A 15,392-nucleotide genomic window follows, 5' to 3' on the forward strand; every position below is an offset into this window, starting at 1 on the left:
TTTTGCATAATCGCCAATGCAATGCTCTTTGAATGCAATGGATAGTCCAGAAATTAATTGGACTTACAATGCTCTAGATAATCTCTCATGTGTTGTGCGTGTGATACTTAGTGATCATGTAGTTGAACCTTAGTTTTTGTTTTGGTAAGTACCAATGTAACATGTGTGGATGATATCAAACCCATCAAAAAGGTTGGCCCCTCCCTAGAGATCTTCTATGGAAAAATTGAGCACAAGTCACTCATCAATTGGGCCACACTTGTAATTTGGATTAAATCAGTGACTATGTTATGGTTGGACATGCAACTATCAATTTTCAAGTGTCTTGCATCTGCCAATATGTATAAGTACCACATTTTCTTGTCTATCAATTTCTCTTTCAAGGTGTTTCATAAAAAAACATTGAAGCTATTTTGCTACTTGGACAATTGTTAAAGAAAATGTAGAGAGAGGAGGAAGGATCTCTAAATTGTCTTTAGTAACTCAGAGAAAGCATGAGATAGGTTACCAAGAAAGTTAATATGGTAGGTGTTGGAAAAGAACAGTCCCAGGAGGTTATATTGATATTGTTAAGAATATGCACGAGGTGCTGGTAACAAATGTGAGGACCGTCGGTAAGTAAGCAAGTGAGTTCTTGATTACTATAGGCTTACACTAAGGGTTGGTATTGAGCACATACCTTTTTTGCATTGGTTAGGAATAAGTTAATGGGGCATTTGTGGGAATAGATTGCTAGTATATATTGAAAAGATGAGAGAGTGTAACTAGAAAGCTAGATTTATGGAGGGATTCTTTAGAATCCAAAGGATTAAAAAATTAGTCAAACTAAAATAGAGTATATAGATTGCAATTTTAGTAATAATAACAGTAAAGAAAAAAAAGAATTAGTTAAGATTATCGACAATTTTTTTCTCAAAATGACAACTTTTGAAAAAAGGAATTAGTTAAGATTATTGACAATTTTTCAAAAATGACAACTTTGGATACCCAGGGTCAATAATTCATGAGAGTAGAGAGATTGATGAGATGTTGCCCATAAAATTCAAACTAATGGAAAGAAATGAAGATGTGCCTCTTGAGCTTTATGTGATTATCGTGTAGCACTCAAATTAAAAGGGAAATTTATTAGTATGGCTACAAGACCAGACATGCATTACAGTGCAACATGTTGGGCAGTTAAATAACAATATATCAAAAGGATGAGGATAGCTGAAATGAGAATGTTGAGATGGATGAATGACAAGACCAGGAATGAAAGCATTAGAAATGAATGCATTACATGAAGCTTACAGGTAGTACCAAAGGTAATTAATAAGATAAGGAAAAATAGACTTAGATCATGATTTGGTCATGTGCAACATGGAACAAGAACTGCGCTGGTTAGAAGGAAGTTGGCATAAATTGAAGGATCTAAAATGACAAGGGAAAGGCCTAAAGGGACATAAGTAGAAAGTAGTCAGAAAAGACTTGATGAATTATGTCCTAATGGAATGTTTGGCCCATGATAGAAAATTTCTCACCTTGATTATCGATTCATGGTCACTTGGATCAACCTTTGACTCCCACTCGCTGAACCCCATGTGCTGCTCCCTTGTCTCATTGGTCACCTTCCCACATGCTCCTGCTTGTTCTATCTGATCATTCATTTCTTCAAATTTTTTCTACACAAAAGAAGATTATAAAAATTATACAAGGTCTCTGAAATCAATTAAGCTACCTATTCACTTAGAACTATTGATATATCTACCTTCCTTACCCATTACCAAGCAGGTCCGCAATGTGTGATTCAAAGGGAAAAAGTCAGCTACCTACTGTTATATTCTAAATGTAATTAATGACTAATGCTCTATCCACATTTGGATTAGGGATTTGGATGGTCTAGGCTGTACGTAGTTCAAGACATTTAATGCTACTTTTTTTCTTAGGTGACCAGGCTTTGTGCAACTAGGATTGCCTAGTTTTTGCGGCTTTTGCCTGTCCTTAGCTTTTTGCTCCCATACATCCCGATGTATTGGAATATGATAAAAAGGATTTAGTTGTTGGATTTGGGTTCTTTTCAATGATTCAAACAATTTATTTGATAGGACTTTTTTAAGATGGGGTGTCTGAAATATCTCAGTGGAACAATTAATCCTAGATTATCCAAAGGTCCAAAGGTTCATGGAGACTGCCCACTTTCAAAGCACAAGAGCAAAACTTTAAAGGGTTGAAATAATCCAATTTAATAAATTTTATTTGTTGTTTGTACAACATACAAGACAAAACTCGTAATATAAGTAGTTTGGATCATTGCAAGATGACTCATATTGAAAGTCTCAAGTTCAACTCATTTATAGTGGTTGGAGCTCCAAGTTAAATGGTCTATTACAATTAACCATAGGGTGGCAATGGGCAGAGCTAAGGTTGGCCCTAGCCCAGTCCTGTCCCTAATGGGCTAAAGAGCCCTCAGCCCTAGTCGTGGCGCTTATATGTTGGGCTAGCTAGGTTAGAACAGTCAAGGGTCAAGACAGGGCTAGGCCTATAATTTATGCAAAGCTGATGTGAATGCTAATAAATTCAAATAAAATTATTTGTAGAGAAAAGTTCCCATGCAATTAGCCCATAAGATTATGACCCTTGCATAAAATGCTTGATAGTGTTTACACCCAACCTGACATTGTCAGTTCCAACAACTAGCTAGAAAATCAAGACGTAGTAGCACCACTATATGAAAGATCAAGATGAGATCCTTGTAGTCGATACAATAGTAGAAAGAAGTTATGGAAGATCACAACAACCACCACTAAGGGGAATCCTTACTCTTGCTCAGGTGATAGACTTCCGGGAGTTTCAACACCCAGTCAAGGGTTCGAGTATCCATAGGTGGTGAAATTCCCTTGCGTGAGTGTGTGGGGGTGTGTGTGCGTGTATAAAAATAAAAAATAAAAATAAAAATAAAAAAACCACTAAGGAACACATGTAAGATAATTAAGAAGACTGAGAGCATACGGCTGTCACACAGATGTGACGGAACATGAAAGACAATAATTTATATAATGGCCTAAGAAAATGCGTAATTGAATAGCAAGTTGATGGTGATATGCTCCAAGACATATGGCGAAATGTTATTGGCTACGGTTGGCTAATGACTGCATGGGAACACGAAGATCATAAAGATTGATCCATAAGATAGAAGCATAATCAGCCATGTTTTCTTTTTAGTCAATTGATTAAGAGAAAATCATAGAGATGGATCTCAACTACAATTCTCCAGTAACTGCTTTATGTGTATAAATAAAGCAAAGAGAAAAAGAACTCCAGGCCCACGTCAATCCAATACATCTCCTATATGGCACAATTTTGCCTATCCTTCGTCTCTCATGGACTCTTATATAAGTTTAACTTAGTTTTGATATATGCTATGTTGCCTATCCCTTGCCCCTCATTGATGTTTATCTTAGTTTTAACTTTTCGATCTAACTCCTCCACTAATAACTAGTCAATCCTCTAAAAAACATGGTCCAATTAGATTGCTTATGCTCTCTTCACCTTATGCCCACAATCACACCACTACACTACAAGGATGAACCCTAAGTTTCGAATAAAAAGCCAGCGGGACTTTCTCACTAATGTGGTTAGAGATTTGGTCGACTGTCTCACATATGAAGTTTGACTGTGTATGACAAACAGACGATCATCTAACCACGGCTATCTCGCTTACGAAGCTTGGTCGAGTAACAAACAGATGATCAAATCACAATAGTCTCGCCTACAAAGTGAGGTCTTGAGCAACTAAAAGATAGTCGTTGGCCACGACCATCTCACCTATGAATTTTGGTTCCATGACCATCGCGCCTACGAAGTTTGGTTCCATGACTATCTCGCCTTCGAAGTTTGGTTCCATGATTTTTTTGGCTGGTCTCAGTTCTTCTTCCAATTCCATCTTTTTGTTTTCTTGATTAAAAAATGCCTCCCTTGTAGGTACCTAACACCTCAAGGGTTAGCTGAGACTTTATGTGGTTCACCATTATACATGGCTCCAGAGATCATTCAGAACCAAAAATATGACGCGAAGGTGTTATTACACAACTTGTTCCTCACATCATTACTACCTATGGTAGAGTTTGTGCAGATATTTTTCTGTTCTTCAAGTTCATGAGTGCTCTGTGCAGGCTAACTTATGGAGTGTGGGAGCAATTCTGTTCCAGCTGGTCACAGGGAAGCCACCCTTTGAAGGAAATTGCCAATACCAGGTTCTAATTAAAACATACATGTATTGCGAATTTTTGTTTATTTGTTGGTTTGTCATGATATAACTCAGTACTCATCCATAATGAAAATGAAACCACTTGCCATCATGAATTTCTTTACTCCTACATGTGTAGGCCGACAATGGGTGCTGGAGATAAGGAGGCACTACTTAAAATACTTCTATAAGGAGGCACTACTTACAGTACTTACAGATAAGGAGGCATTACTTAAAATATCTACTTATGGACATCTCATGTTTCTTATATTCCCATATCTCTTAAATTAGTCAGTTTCTCTAATACTTCTATAATATTGTGACTATTTTGCTGATTCAATAAGAGGAAATTTAATTATCCAAACACTTTCCTCACATTTCTTATGATTTGGAACATATTCAAGATATTTTAGCATTCTCAAGTCAATATATTTCTATTTTGTTGGAGTGTTATATGCTAGTTTTATTGATCATTTGTGTTCAATCAGGGCTTTTTTTTTTTTTCTTCTGCATTTTGTATGCTTTGCGAGTAAACATTTCTTTACTATAGGTTGTTCAGAAGGAAAGAGAAGAGAAACTTGCAGAAATATTGAAAGATCGGCTCAACCAATATGTGCAAGGAAACAAAGATGCCTTCATTAGTCAAGCTGAAGCTGAAGTCTCAAGGCTCTCCAATGCGGGTAATATTTTGATCCTCATCTTGCTTTCAGCTTGTTTCTTTCTGAATCTTGCGTACTGTAGTCTGTTTGGGATAACTGGAGGCCAGAAGTAGCTAGACTAGACCCTTGTTTTAGTGAACAGATTTCTCCAAGTTCAGACATAAAAGTTAAAAAGTGGCTGCTTCATAGTAGATGCACCTTTTGTTGATTGGTTGGAAATCACATTACATGCTTGATACAGTTTCAGTTCAAGAGTTTGATGTAGGTCCACCTCTGTCCTATACAAACTGGTCCTCTATTTTCTGATCTCAATAAAAGAATCAAGTGTGAAATATATGAAACAATCATTAAAATTGTTGGAAGACAACTTCATTAGGCTTTAAAATCGTGTTGGATGCACAATTTTCTTTTGGTTCAAGAGTCTTTTTAACTAAAATGGAGCATGAAGTTGATTAGAATTCTGTCCTTACTGAATCTTTGAAGGATTGCAATCCCATCAGTCTGCAATTTTAGGTTGAATTTACATTTACCAGAAGCAGGAGTTGGTGCAGTTGCAGGAGTGGCCACAAAAAGTATAACATATTAACATGAGTTCTTTCAACGCCCAAAGTTTCTGAGGATCATGATTTTTGAGATGGTGGGGGCAGGGCTATTTGGGATTGAATGATTCTGCTCTGCTCAAATCGAATCTTGAAATCCAAAACATAAATGACCTTCATTGTAATTGCAACTTTTTCTTTTTTGTGCATTTTATGCAGGCATTGAGTTTGTGCATGAAGTCATTTGTGGATTGCTTGCATTTAAGACTGTGAACATGTTCTTACTGGTGGCATTTCTTGGAAAGTGTCCACTGGTTCTTGGCTGGCACATGCATCCATATGCCTGTGTTGTGTGCTGTACAGGTGCAGGTTGTGTTTCCTAGCAACTTTTAGCTCGCAACCAGAACAAGCCTGGCTACCTCATTGACCAGGTTGCCTGTTTGTGATAATAAGTGATTAACTGGAATTCAAGCCATCAAATGGATGTGTTTGCAACATTTGAGCTTCCAAAAGATTTTCTTGTGACTATTATGAAAGGTGATATGTTTATCTTGTCTGCAATTAGTAACATAATTACTCATTGTGTTTTTGTCCAATGAAATGCATTTGGAATGGTTAGGATCATGTTTCTCTTGTGCTGTAGTTTATATTTTGTTGCTATTAGTACTATGTTTTTATGATTGCATTTGGAATGATTAGGATCATCTAGTTTTGGGCATGTGCGTTGATTAGGCAATTAATTATTATTATTTTTATTTATGAGAAACATTGACGGCCTTTTGCTGTCGACAATGCTGACGATTTTTCCATCCTCCACAGCTGTCGTAGACACCAATGGCTAAAATCCGTCGGCGAGCAACGCCCTCGTCCCTTTTCCTGACAGACCATCCGACGGCTAAAAGCCGTCGGGGAAGTTCAGTGCCGACGGTTTTTAGCCGTCGACATTGCCCTTTTTTTTGGTAGTGCAATCACACTGCCAGTTGTCTCACCTACAAATTGCTGTTCTAAACGATGAATAGATTATCATTTAACCACGATCGTCTCACCTATGATACCCACCACATGATGAATAGATTGTCATAGATCCACTCACCATCGACCGTCTAATCTTCGAAGCTTAATTCATGCTAAACGAAAAATAAACGACCCTCTCAAGAATCATGATTGCCTCACCTATGAAGTTCAGTCGAGCAATGAATAGATTATCGAGATTAATGATTTTCTTACCTATGAAGTGCAATTAAACGGTGGATAGATCGTCATGACTGACAATTGTCTTGCTTACAAAGCCTAGTATATTGTTGAGGAATGATAATGTCATCAGTTATTCTGTTTTTTTTTTTTATGTTTTTGTTTTTGTTTTTTTTTTTTTTTTCTATCTTTATGTTGATTGTAAGCATTCATTCAATATCAATAGAATACTTTTAGCTTTAGATTGTTTTCCTTTTATCAATATTGTCTTATCGTTAAACAGTATAATTTATCACACGTTTAATTGAAAATATTTTTATTTATAAGGCAAAGAAAACTCATCCAAAGGACAAACTCTCTCCTTTGCAAATTGCCTGATTCTTTATAATCGATGGCTATATAGATGGTCAATCCATATAAAACTTAGTCTCTCTATCAATTTTGGTGCCTTGGGGTCACAAGGCGCTCAGTTCGATTCAAACCACATTCAGCTCTGGTACACCCATCACGTACACACCACACAACCAAAAGAATTTGGGCCAAACAGATTGTACACACGGCACGATTGCACACCACAAAAACTATACAAACCATATAAATTAATGCACACCACAGAAACTATACATACCATATAAATTAATCAAATTAAATAAGTTAAACTAGACCTATTGTTTCTTTTGGAAAGTGAGATTACTAGTCGATCTTCATAGACAAAGAATCTTTGAAAGATAGCTAAGTCTAAACACAAGAAGAATAAAAAGTTATCATACCCTAATAAAATATGAACAATCATATAGAAGTACATGACACTGTAGATATAATCCAAACTATCAAAATGTGGGTCCTTTAGAGATGGCTTAAATGAAAAACTAAACTTTTTTTTAATGACAATGAAAGTTAAATTTGTGGATTGATCAAAATGGTTAGGTTGTGGGCACCAATGAATGTATAAATGAAAGCCATCAATGGTCAAATTGTCCATTAATCAAAGGGTGAGATTCTTCAATCAATCCAATGTTAAAAGAAAATTCTTACACCATGGGGAAAAGTTGAGAATGTTGTATTTGATGTCTTAAATCTAATCAGATTCTACGCAGATTTTTTTTGCAAAACTGTGAAAGTACGAGATTTGTTTCCGATTTCGTTTATGATTCTTTTCGATTTTCTAAGAGATTCTAAGATTTTCTAAAAGGGTTCTAGGGTTTCTAAAAGGGTGGAGCAAGGGAGAGATTTAAGGATTGCTCAAGTCTAGTAAGTCATTCCTCTTTGTAATTTCTGCTTTCATAGTGAAGATTTGTTGCTTTGTGTCGTGGTTTTTTCCCAAAAGGGTTTTCCACGTTAAATCCGTGTTATCTTATGTTTGCTTAGTGCTCTTGGATTGCTATCCTAGATCCATCTCTGTGTGATTTTGTAGCACAACATGTGGTATTAAAGCAATCGTTGGGGCACAGATCTGGATCTGTAGGATTAGCATCGATGGGAAATGCCAAGTTTGATATTGAGAAGTACTCAGAAAAAATAATTTTGAGTTATGGAAGATCAAGTTGATTAGTCTATTAACCAAGCAAGGCGAAGTTAAGGCTCTTATGGATCAAAAATCGACTATGAATGACGAAGACTGGAATACTCTTGACATGAATGTTTTAGCTTCCATCTGTTTATGTCTCACGGATGAGGTTCTCTACAATGTTTTGAGGGAGAAAACTACGGCTAGTTTATAGGAGAAGTTAGGAGATATTTATAGGAAAAAATCCTCCGAAAATCACTTACACTTGAAGCTACAGTGGTACACCTTTAAGATGTGGTAGAGCGTGGAGATCTGGAAGCTCACATTAGCAACTTTAATAAATTGGTTTGCAAACTGCTGGATATAGAGGAAGTGATCAAAGATGAAGAACAAGCATGTATGTTGTTGAATTCTCTTCCGGCATCGTATGAGTCATTCAAGGACACAATGTGCACCGCAAATAAAACTCTAAGTGTCTACACCATTATCTCAGCCCTTCAAGGGAAAGCCATTAGAAAGCTAAACGGCGACATAAGGACATCTTCCGATGCACTGATTATGAGGGGTAGGAATACTGATCGAGGTACAGGATCCTCATGACCTAGATCCAAAGCCAAGGGCAATGGTAAAGGAAAACTAAAGTGTTGGAACTATGAGATGACTGTACACATGAAAAAGGATTGCAATAATCCTAAAGCAAAGAAAGAAACTCAGAGGCTTCTTTTAAGGAGGCCAATGTTGTCACATCTGATGAAGAGACAAGTGGTGGTGATGTTCTGTCTATGTCCATGATTGGTCACTTGTACGATAATCATAAAGATGAATGAATCCTTGACACAGGAGCATCATATCACATGACTCCTCATCGGAGTTGGTTCGCCAGTTACAAGGAATATGTGATGGTGGACAGGTCTTTATGGGCAATAACAATGCCTGTAATGTTATGGTTATTGTTATGGTAAGCATCAAGATGTTTGATGGGATGGAATATACCTTGACTGATGTCAGGCACATTCCTGATATGAAAAAAAGTTTGATTTCTCTCGGTGCACTCGAGGCTATAGGGTGCAAGTTCACTGGTATTGATGGTGCCCTTAAAGTTTCAAAAGGGGCACTTGTGGTTATGAGAGCGCAAAGGCACAGAAACCTTTACATGTTGATCGGGAATACTTCAGTAGGTGAAGCGGCAGTAGCTGTTGCAGATTCCATGTTTGTACATATGTGGCATGCTCATCTGCGCCACATGAGCGAGCGAGGCATGAAGGTACTATCTGATCATTGTTTGATTCTAGTTTTATTAAGAATTCCGATTTAGATATATGCGAGAATTGTATATATGGTAAACAATCTAGATTATCTTTTAAATCCAGAAAAAAAAATATATGTAAGGGAGTGCTTGATTATGTGCACTCTAACGTATGGGGACCATCGCTAGAGGTTTCCATTAGAGGGGTCGTCATGGTTTGTTTCATTCATTAACGACTACTCCAGAAAAGTTTGGGTTTACCTCATGAAACATAAATTTGAAGTTTTCACCATGTTCAACCAATGGAAGATAATGGTAGAAAAATAGTCAGGGTAAAAAATAAAGGTTTTAAGGACTGACAATGGTGGAGAATTTACTTCCATTGATTTTAATGAATATTTCAAAGATGAAGCGATCATTAGGCACAACACAGTGCGCCACACGCTCAAACAAAACAGTGTGGCTGAGCGGATGAATCGAACTTCTCTTGGATAGGGCCCGATGCATGTTAAGTAATGTTGCGTTGGGCAAGGACTTATGGACTAAAGTCGTTAACACGGCTTGCTACTTGGTGAACCGATCCCCGTCTACATCAATTGAATGTAAAATCTCAAAGGAAATATGGAGTGGACATACGATGACCACTCAGATTTGTGCATATTTGTTTGTGAGGCTTACTTTCATGTACCGTCAGTTAAGAGGGATAAGCTAGACCTTAGAGTAAAAAATTACATCTTTGTTGGCTATAATATTGGTGTGAAAGGTTACATGTTATTCAACAAGGTCACATGCAAGGTCATCACTAGCTTTGACGTTAGGTTCGATGAAAGCTCTCAATTCCACAAGAATGATCGGGGGGAACAAGTGGAACCAGAAAGGTTGATCGTATACCACTAGATTGACACAGATGATACTCAAGCAGAGACATGCACAGACAGAGGTACAGGATAAGGTGGAGCAGCCATCTATGAGAAGTAACCCACCACGTGATCGCAGGTTACCAGCAAGATACAGAGATGACTTTAATATCACATATGCCCTCATTACGGATGAGGGGGACCCTTGTACTATTCAGGAGGCTCTTACTGAGCTTGATGCAAAAAAAAGTGGAAGGTGGCGATGGACGATGAGATTGACTCGTTGCACAAAAACCACACATGGGAGCTGGTGGAGCTTTAAGTGGGCTGAAAAGCGATCGGATGCAAGTGGTTATTCAAAAGCAAACAGGATAGATACAAAGCGAGGCTGATAGTGAAGGAGTATGCTCAGAGAGAAGGAATCAACTTCATAGAGATATTTGCACCAGTGGTTAAGCAAGTATCCATCAGATTCGTGTTGGCACTGCTTGCTTAATACGATCTCGAGCTGAAACAGATGGATGCCAAGATTGTATTCCTGCACGGGGAGTTGGAAGAGCAGATCTATATGAAGCAACCAGAGGGGTACAAAGTTAAAAGGGCAGAGAAAAATATTTGCAGGTTAATGCGTCGTTGTTCGACTCGAAACAGTCGCCTAGGCGTTGTTATAAAAAAATTGATTCTTTCATGTTGAGTCAGAAATTTACTCGGAGTGAATACGATCACTGTGTTTATTATAAGACACTGAGTGGTAGAAAATTCATCATCCTAATATTGTATGTTGATGATATGTTGATCACCTATCATGATATATCTGCAATCAACGTACTGAAGACTCAGTTATCAGGAACATTCGAGTTGAAAGATTTGAGAGGTACAAAGAGGGTTCTCGGCATAGATATTCATAGAGGCATGAAGAGGAGCAGACTTTGCTTATCACAGGCAGAATACCTTGAAAAAGTGTTGATCAAGTATGGGATAGACTAGGCAAAGCCGGTGAGTGTTCCCCACACGGCTCACTTCAAGCTTTTTTCAAAATAATTTTCTAAATCAAATGAAAAAAACAGGTTATGTCTCATGTGCCTTATTTGAATGTGGTTGGTAGTTTAATGTATGTCATGGTCTGTACGAGACCATGTATTTCACAGGCAGTCGGTATTGTGAGCAGATACATGTCAAACCACGGTATGCAACAATGGGAAGCGGTGAAATAGATACTTTAATACATTCAAGGTATAAAAGACTATGTTTTAACTTTTGAGAAGACTGACAAAGTTGGTAGAGTATCTGGATTCAGACTATGCAGGCAGTGTGGATTCCAGAAAGTCAACTTTAGGATACTCATTTGTATTAGCGAGTGGAGAAATTAGTTAGATATCGAAGCTTCAGTCTGTGGTGGCACTTTCCATAATTGAAGTAGAATATATAAAAGTGACGGAAGTGTTTAAGGAAGTGTTTGGTTAAGAAGCATGATAAATCAGTTGGGAATTCAGCAGGAGGTTGTGCCGGTTAATTGTAATAGTGAGAGCACTATCAATTTGGCTAAAAATTCTATTTATCACTCTTGTACTAAACACATTGATGTTCGTCACTATTTTATCCGACAGGTGCTTGAGGAAGGAGGAGTAACTCTAGAGAAGATTCACACCAGCGAGAATCCAACAGACATGCGCACCAAGGTTGTTCCTACAGAGAAGTTCATATTATGTGCAATATCTCCGGGCTTGACGATGGCATAAAAAGAGGACGGAGTGTGCATGAGAAGCATTGATGAAGCTATGATATGAGGTAGATATAAGAGAAGAGGATAAAGAGCTACACGTTTGAAGATTGAAGACATGGTGGAGATTGTTGTATTGATGTCTTAAATCTGATTAGATTCTACGCAGATTTTTTTGCAAAACTAAGAGATTCTACGGCTTTCTAATTTTCCAAGGGATTTTAAGGCTTTCTGAAAGGGTTTTAGGGTTTCTAAAAGGGTGGAGCAAGGGAGAGATTTGAGGATTGCTCAAGTCTAGTAAGTCATTCCTCTTTGTAATTTCTACTTTCATAGTGAAGATCTGTCGCTTTGAGCCGTGGTTTTTTTTTTTTCCGAAAGGGTTTTCCACGTTAAATCTTTGTGTTCTCGTGTTTGGTTGGTGCTCTTGGATTGCTATCTTAGATCCATCTCAGTGTGATTCCGTAGTCCAAAACCTAACAGAGAAGAGAGAAGTCTTACACCATAAGGAAAAGTTAAGATGGGTAGTCCCACTATTAAAATTGTCTTAATTGTGTGTGGCATCCAACATTTTATGTATATGTCATCCAATCCTCTCCTTTAATACACCTCACAAGGGCATTCCAAGACTTATGTGGGTCACACCATGTGAATGAAGAATTTTTAGGGATGATTTTCTGCCTTTTTCTATGCTAAGGCACACCTAGGTCTTGGATTGGACTAATTTTTAACTTCTATAGAGAAAATGTAAGAGAGCACATGATGAATTGGAAGAATTAATGTGCATTCTGCCTGGCATGCTGTTCGATTAGTTGTAGACATGGCTAGTGCAGTCCTTTCAAATAAGCTTCAGTTTTTGCCAGAAATCCCTGGTAGCGCTGTACATGAGTCGAACCAAGTCGAGCTTCGCACAACTCAGCTTGGCTCTGCTAGTAGCTAACCCCAGCTCAAACTTGGCTCAGCTCGGTCCTCGAACCTGACTGGTCAGCTCGACTCGGTTCAGTCAGCAACTCGGGTGAGTTCGATCCAAGTTCGAGCCTATGCGGCATTTTCTCAAACACATACAAAGCATCTTCAATTTTTCACATAATGCAAAATGGTAACAACAACATACAGATATTTCATCAAACACTGGGCGAGCAACATCAAAATCATGATTAGAGGGCAATTTTATAATGTGAAGTTTGTTTTTTTAATAATGATTTGTTTCATATCCATTCCTTCCTTGCCACTATCCGATCCCGTGGAGAATGTATGCACATGAAACAACACTTCATTGAGTAATTTCATCAAACACTTGACAAGCAACATTAATATTAAAATAATCAAGTCACCAAGTCGATTCAAGTTGAGGTTCAATCCGAGTCGAGTCGAGCTCGATCAAGCTCAAACTTGGCTTGAAATATTTTTAAGCTAAAAAAATCAGCCGAGTTAAATCGAGATTTTTTAGTCGAGTCAAGCGAGCTAACCGAGCTAACTCGGTTTGTGTACAGCTCTAATTCCTAGCCATATCAAGGGGGATGATCATGGGGAAGAAGGGACTATTGTGGAAACGAGAAACTTTGATACTTTGGTGGAGTTTAATGAAAGGTAAACAACACATGATTCAAAACTATAAACTTGCACATGTAAGTAATTCAAATTAAATTGTTTAATAAATGAGTTTCTAAATCTATATGTTTACACCCGACCTGACATCATCATATTTGACCACTAGAAGTCGACACATGGCAGCACCACCATTTCGAAGATCAGGATGAGATCCTTGCAGCCATTAGAATAAAAAGAAGAAGATAATGGAAGATCAAGATGATCGTCACCCATTAACACATGTCAGACGAAAAGAAAGATAAGAGCACACAACCGTAGCGGAATACAGAATTCCATAATTTATGTAATAACCTGAGAGAGTGCATGCGATCAAATAGTTAGTTGACAATGATATGCTTTAGGACACACTCGAGAAAGTGTACACAATCGAATAGCTAGTTAACAATGATATACACCACGACACATTGCAGAATGTGACTTGGCTAATGATTGTTGAGATTTTTGGTTAAAAGGTAAATAAAAAAAAAAATAGCTGTGTTTTTTTTTAAAACAAGGGTTTTGAAAATATTTCCAATAAAAATTTGAATTTCCCTCATAACCTTTTGGTAAAAAGGTATTTTTCCTACATTTCATTTGTCCAACATTATTGAGGGAGAGGAAAGAAAAGTGTGATAATAAGTATTTGATAGAGGAGTACCTTTACTTTAAAAAAAAGAGTGAGGGAGCATGGGTTTGCCTATTCCAGTGCGGGGCATTGGAATGTAAGAACACACGCACTCTTGCACACGCGGCGTGGGCATAGGCATGGGCGAGGGCGCGAGTAGTGAGGTAGTGTGGTTGTAGAGGCGCTAGTGGTGCACTTTGCACTTCGTACATACGCATCATGTCACAAGTGGTCGTTCCTTAGCAAAGTTACACGAACCATCGCGAGATAGTAAAATCATAGTGTGATAAGAGTGTAAAGTCTGGTCGACCAAATGCTTTATATACGATAATTTTTTTACTGTTGCATGGAAAGAATTGTTTAGAATGGTGTTGGATTTGAAACATTCTATAACTATCTGATCTTTAATCCAAATGGTCAGATCTTTAATCCAATGTTTAAATTAATGATCCAACAATCTAAAACGTTTGGATTAATGAACCAACATTTAGAAATTTTTTTGCAACATTCTAAACTTTAATAGCCTTAGGTGAAACAATCCACTCCCTTCATCTATATAAACTGATGTTGATGGAATAAAAAACACAACCAAGGCAACAAATCTCCTTAGAGACTAGAACTAATATCCCCAGACTTCTCATTTTCTCCTCCTTCAATAAGACCTCTCATAGTTGTAATCGGACTTTTACATACAAAGTCTCCTATTATGATACTGATTGTGTTAATTGAGTTTTTAAGATGGTTCCTTGGTGATTGTTCCATGCAGGACCAAACAAGGCTTGTCATATCCTAGAAGCAATTCACCAGCAACCCACAAGCGATCTTAAATCGATAGGAGGGGAAAAATCACGCGTTAAAGCATATGTAAAACATGCTTCAACCTAGTTTTAATAAACTTATTTAGTTCTTGATTTCCAAAATTTTAATTTCATAATTTTTTTGAACAATCCTAAAGCATGACTAACATGGATACCAAAAGTATTGCATCGATCAAGCGGATTAACCGAGACTTAATGAGGCTTGACTGGATCGATGACACAAACTTCACCAAGTTACAAGATAAGATAAAATTCCTTCTCACCATTCTAAATATCTTCTACATCCTGGACCTGAACTTGCAACCACTTTTAAAAGCAACTAAACATATTTTTTACAAAACAAATCACTATAAGAACCAAACCATAAGAGGATGAATTTTTATGTTGTGATCACATCTTGAACGCCCTATCCGACCAT

The 15,392-nt window shown here is 37.5% G+C and overlaps 1 protein-coding gene across 4 annotated transcripts in view; it reads left to right on the forward strand.

Moving 5' to 3' along the window:
* The first annotated feature begins 3,888 nt into the window (after positions 1-3,888).
* The window catches only part of LOC131219273 (serine/threonine-protein kinase ATG1a-like), a 63,736-nt gene continuing 52,232 nt past the window's right edge, over positions 3,889-15,392 (forward strand). The window contains exons 1-4 of one of the 4 annotated variants that reach the window (XR_009158087.1): positions 3,889-4,054; positions 4,152-4,232; positions 4,365-4,515; positions 4,776-5,138. Coding sequence is in view for 3 of the 4 variants with exons in the window: in XM_058214331.1 (XP_058070314.1) it covers positions 4,013-4,054; positions 4,152-4,232; positions 4,776-4,997 (345 nt within the window). In the remaining variant the exon portion in view is untranslated. Of the gene's footprint in view, positions 4,055-4,151; positions 4,233-4,364; positions 4,516-4,775; positions 5,139-5,792; positions 6,048-15,392 lie in introns of those variants that run through there. The other 3 variants (XM_058214333.1, XM_058214332.1, XM_058214331.1) reach the window with 3 other exon arrangements.

Source organism: Magnolia sinica, chromosome 11 (assembly GCF_029962835.1).
Source record: "Magnolia sinica isolate HGM2019 chromosome 11, MsV1, whole genome shotgun sequence".
In the NCBI taxonomy this organism is placed as follows: domain Eukaryota; kingdom Viridiplantae; phylum Streptophyta; class Magnoliopsida; order Magnoliales; family Magnoliaceae; genus Magnolia; species Magnolia sinica.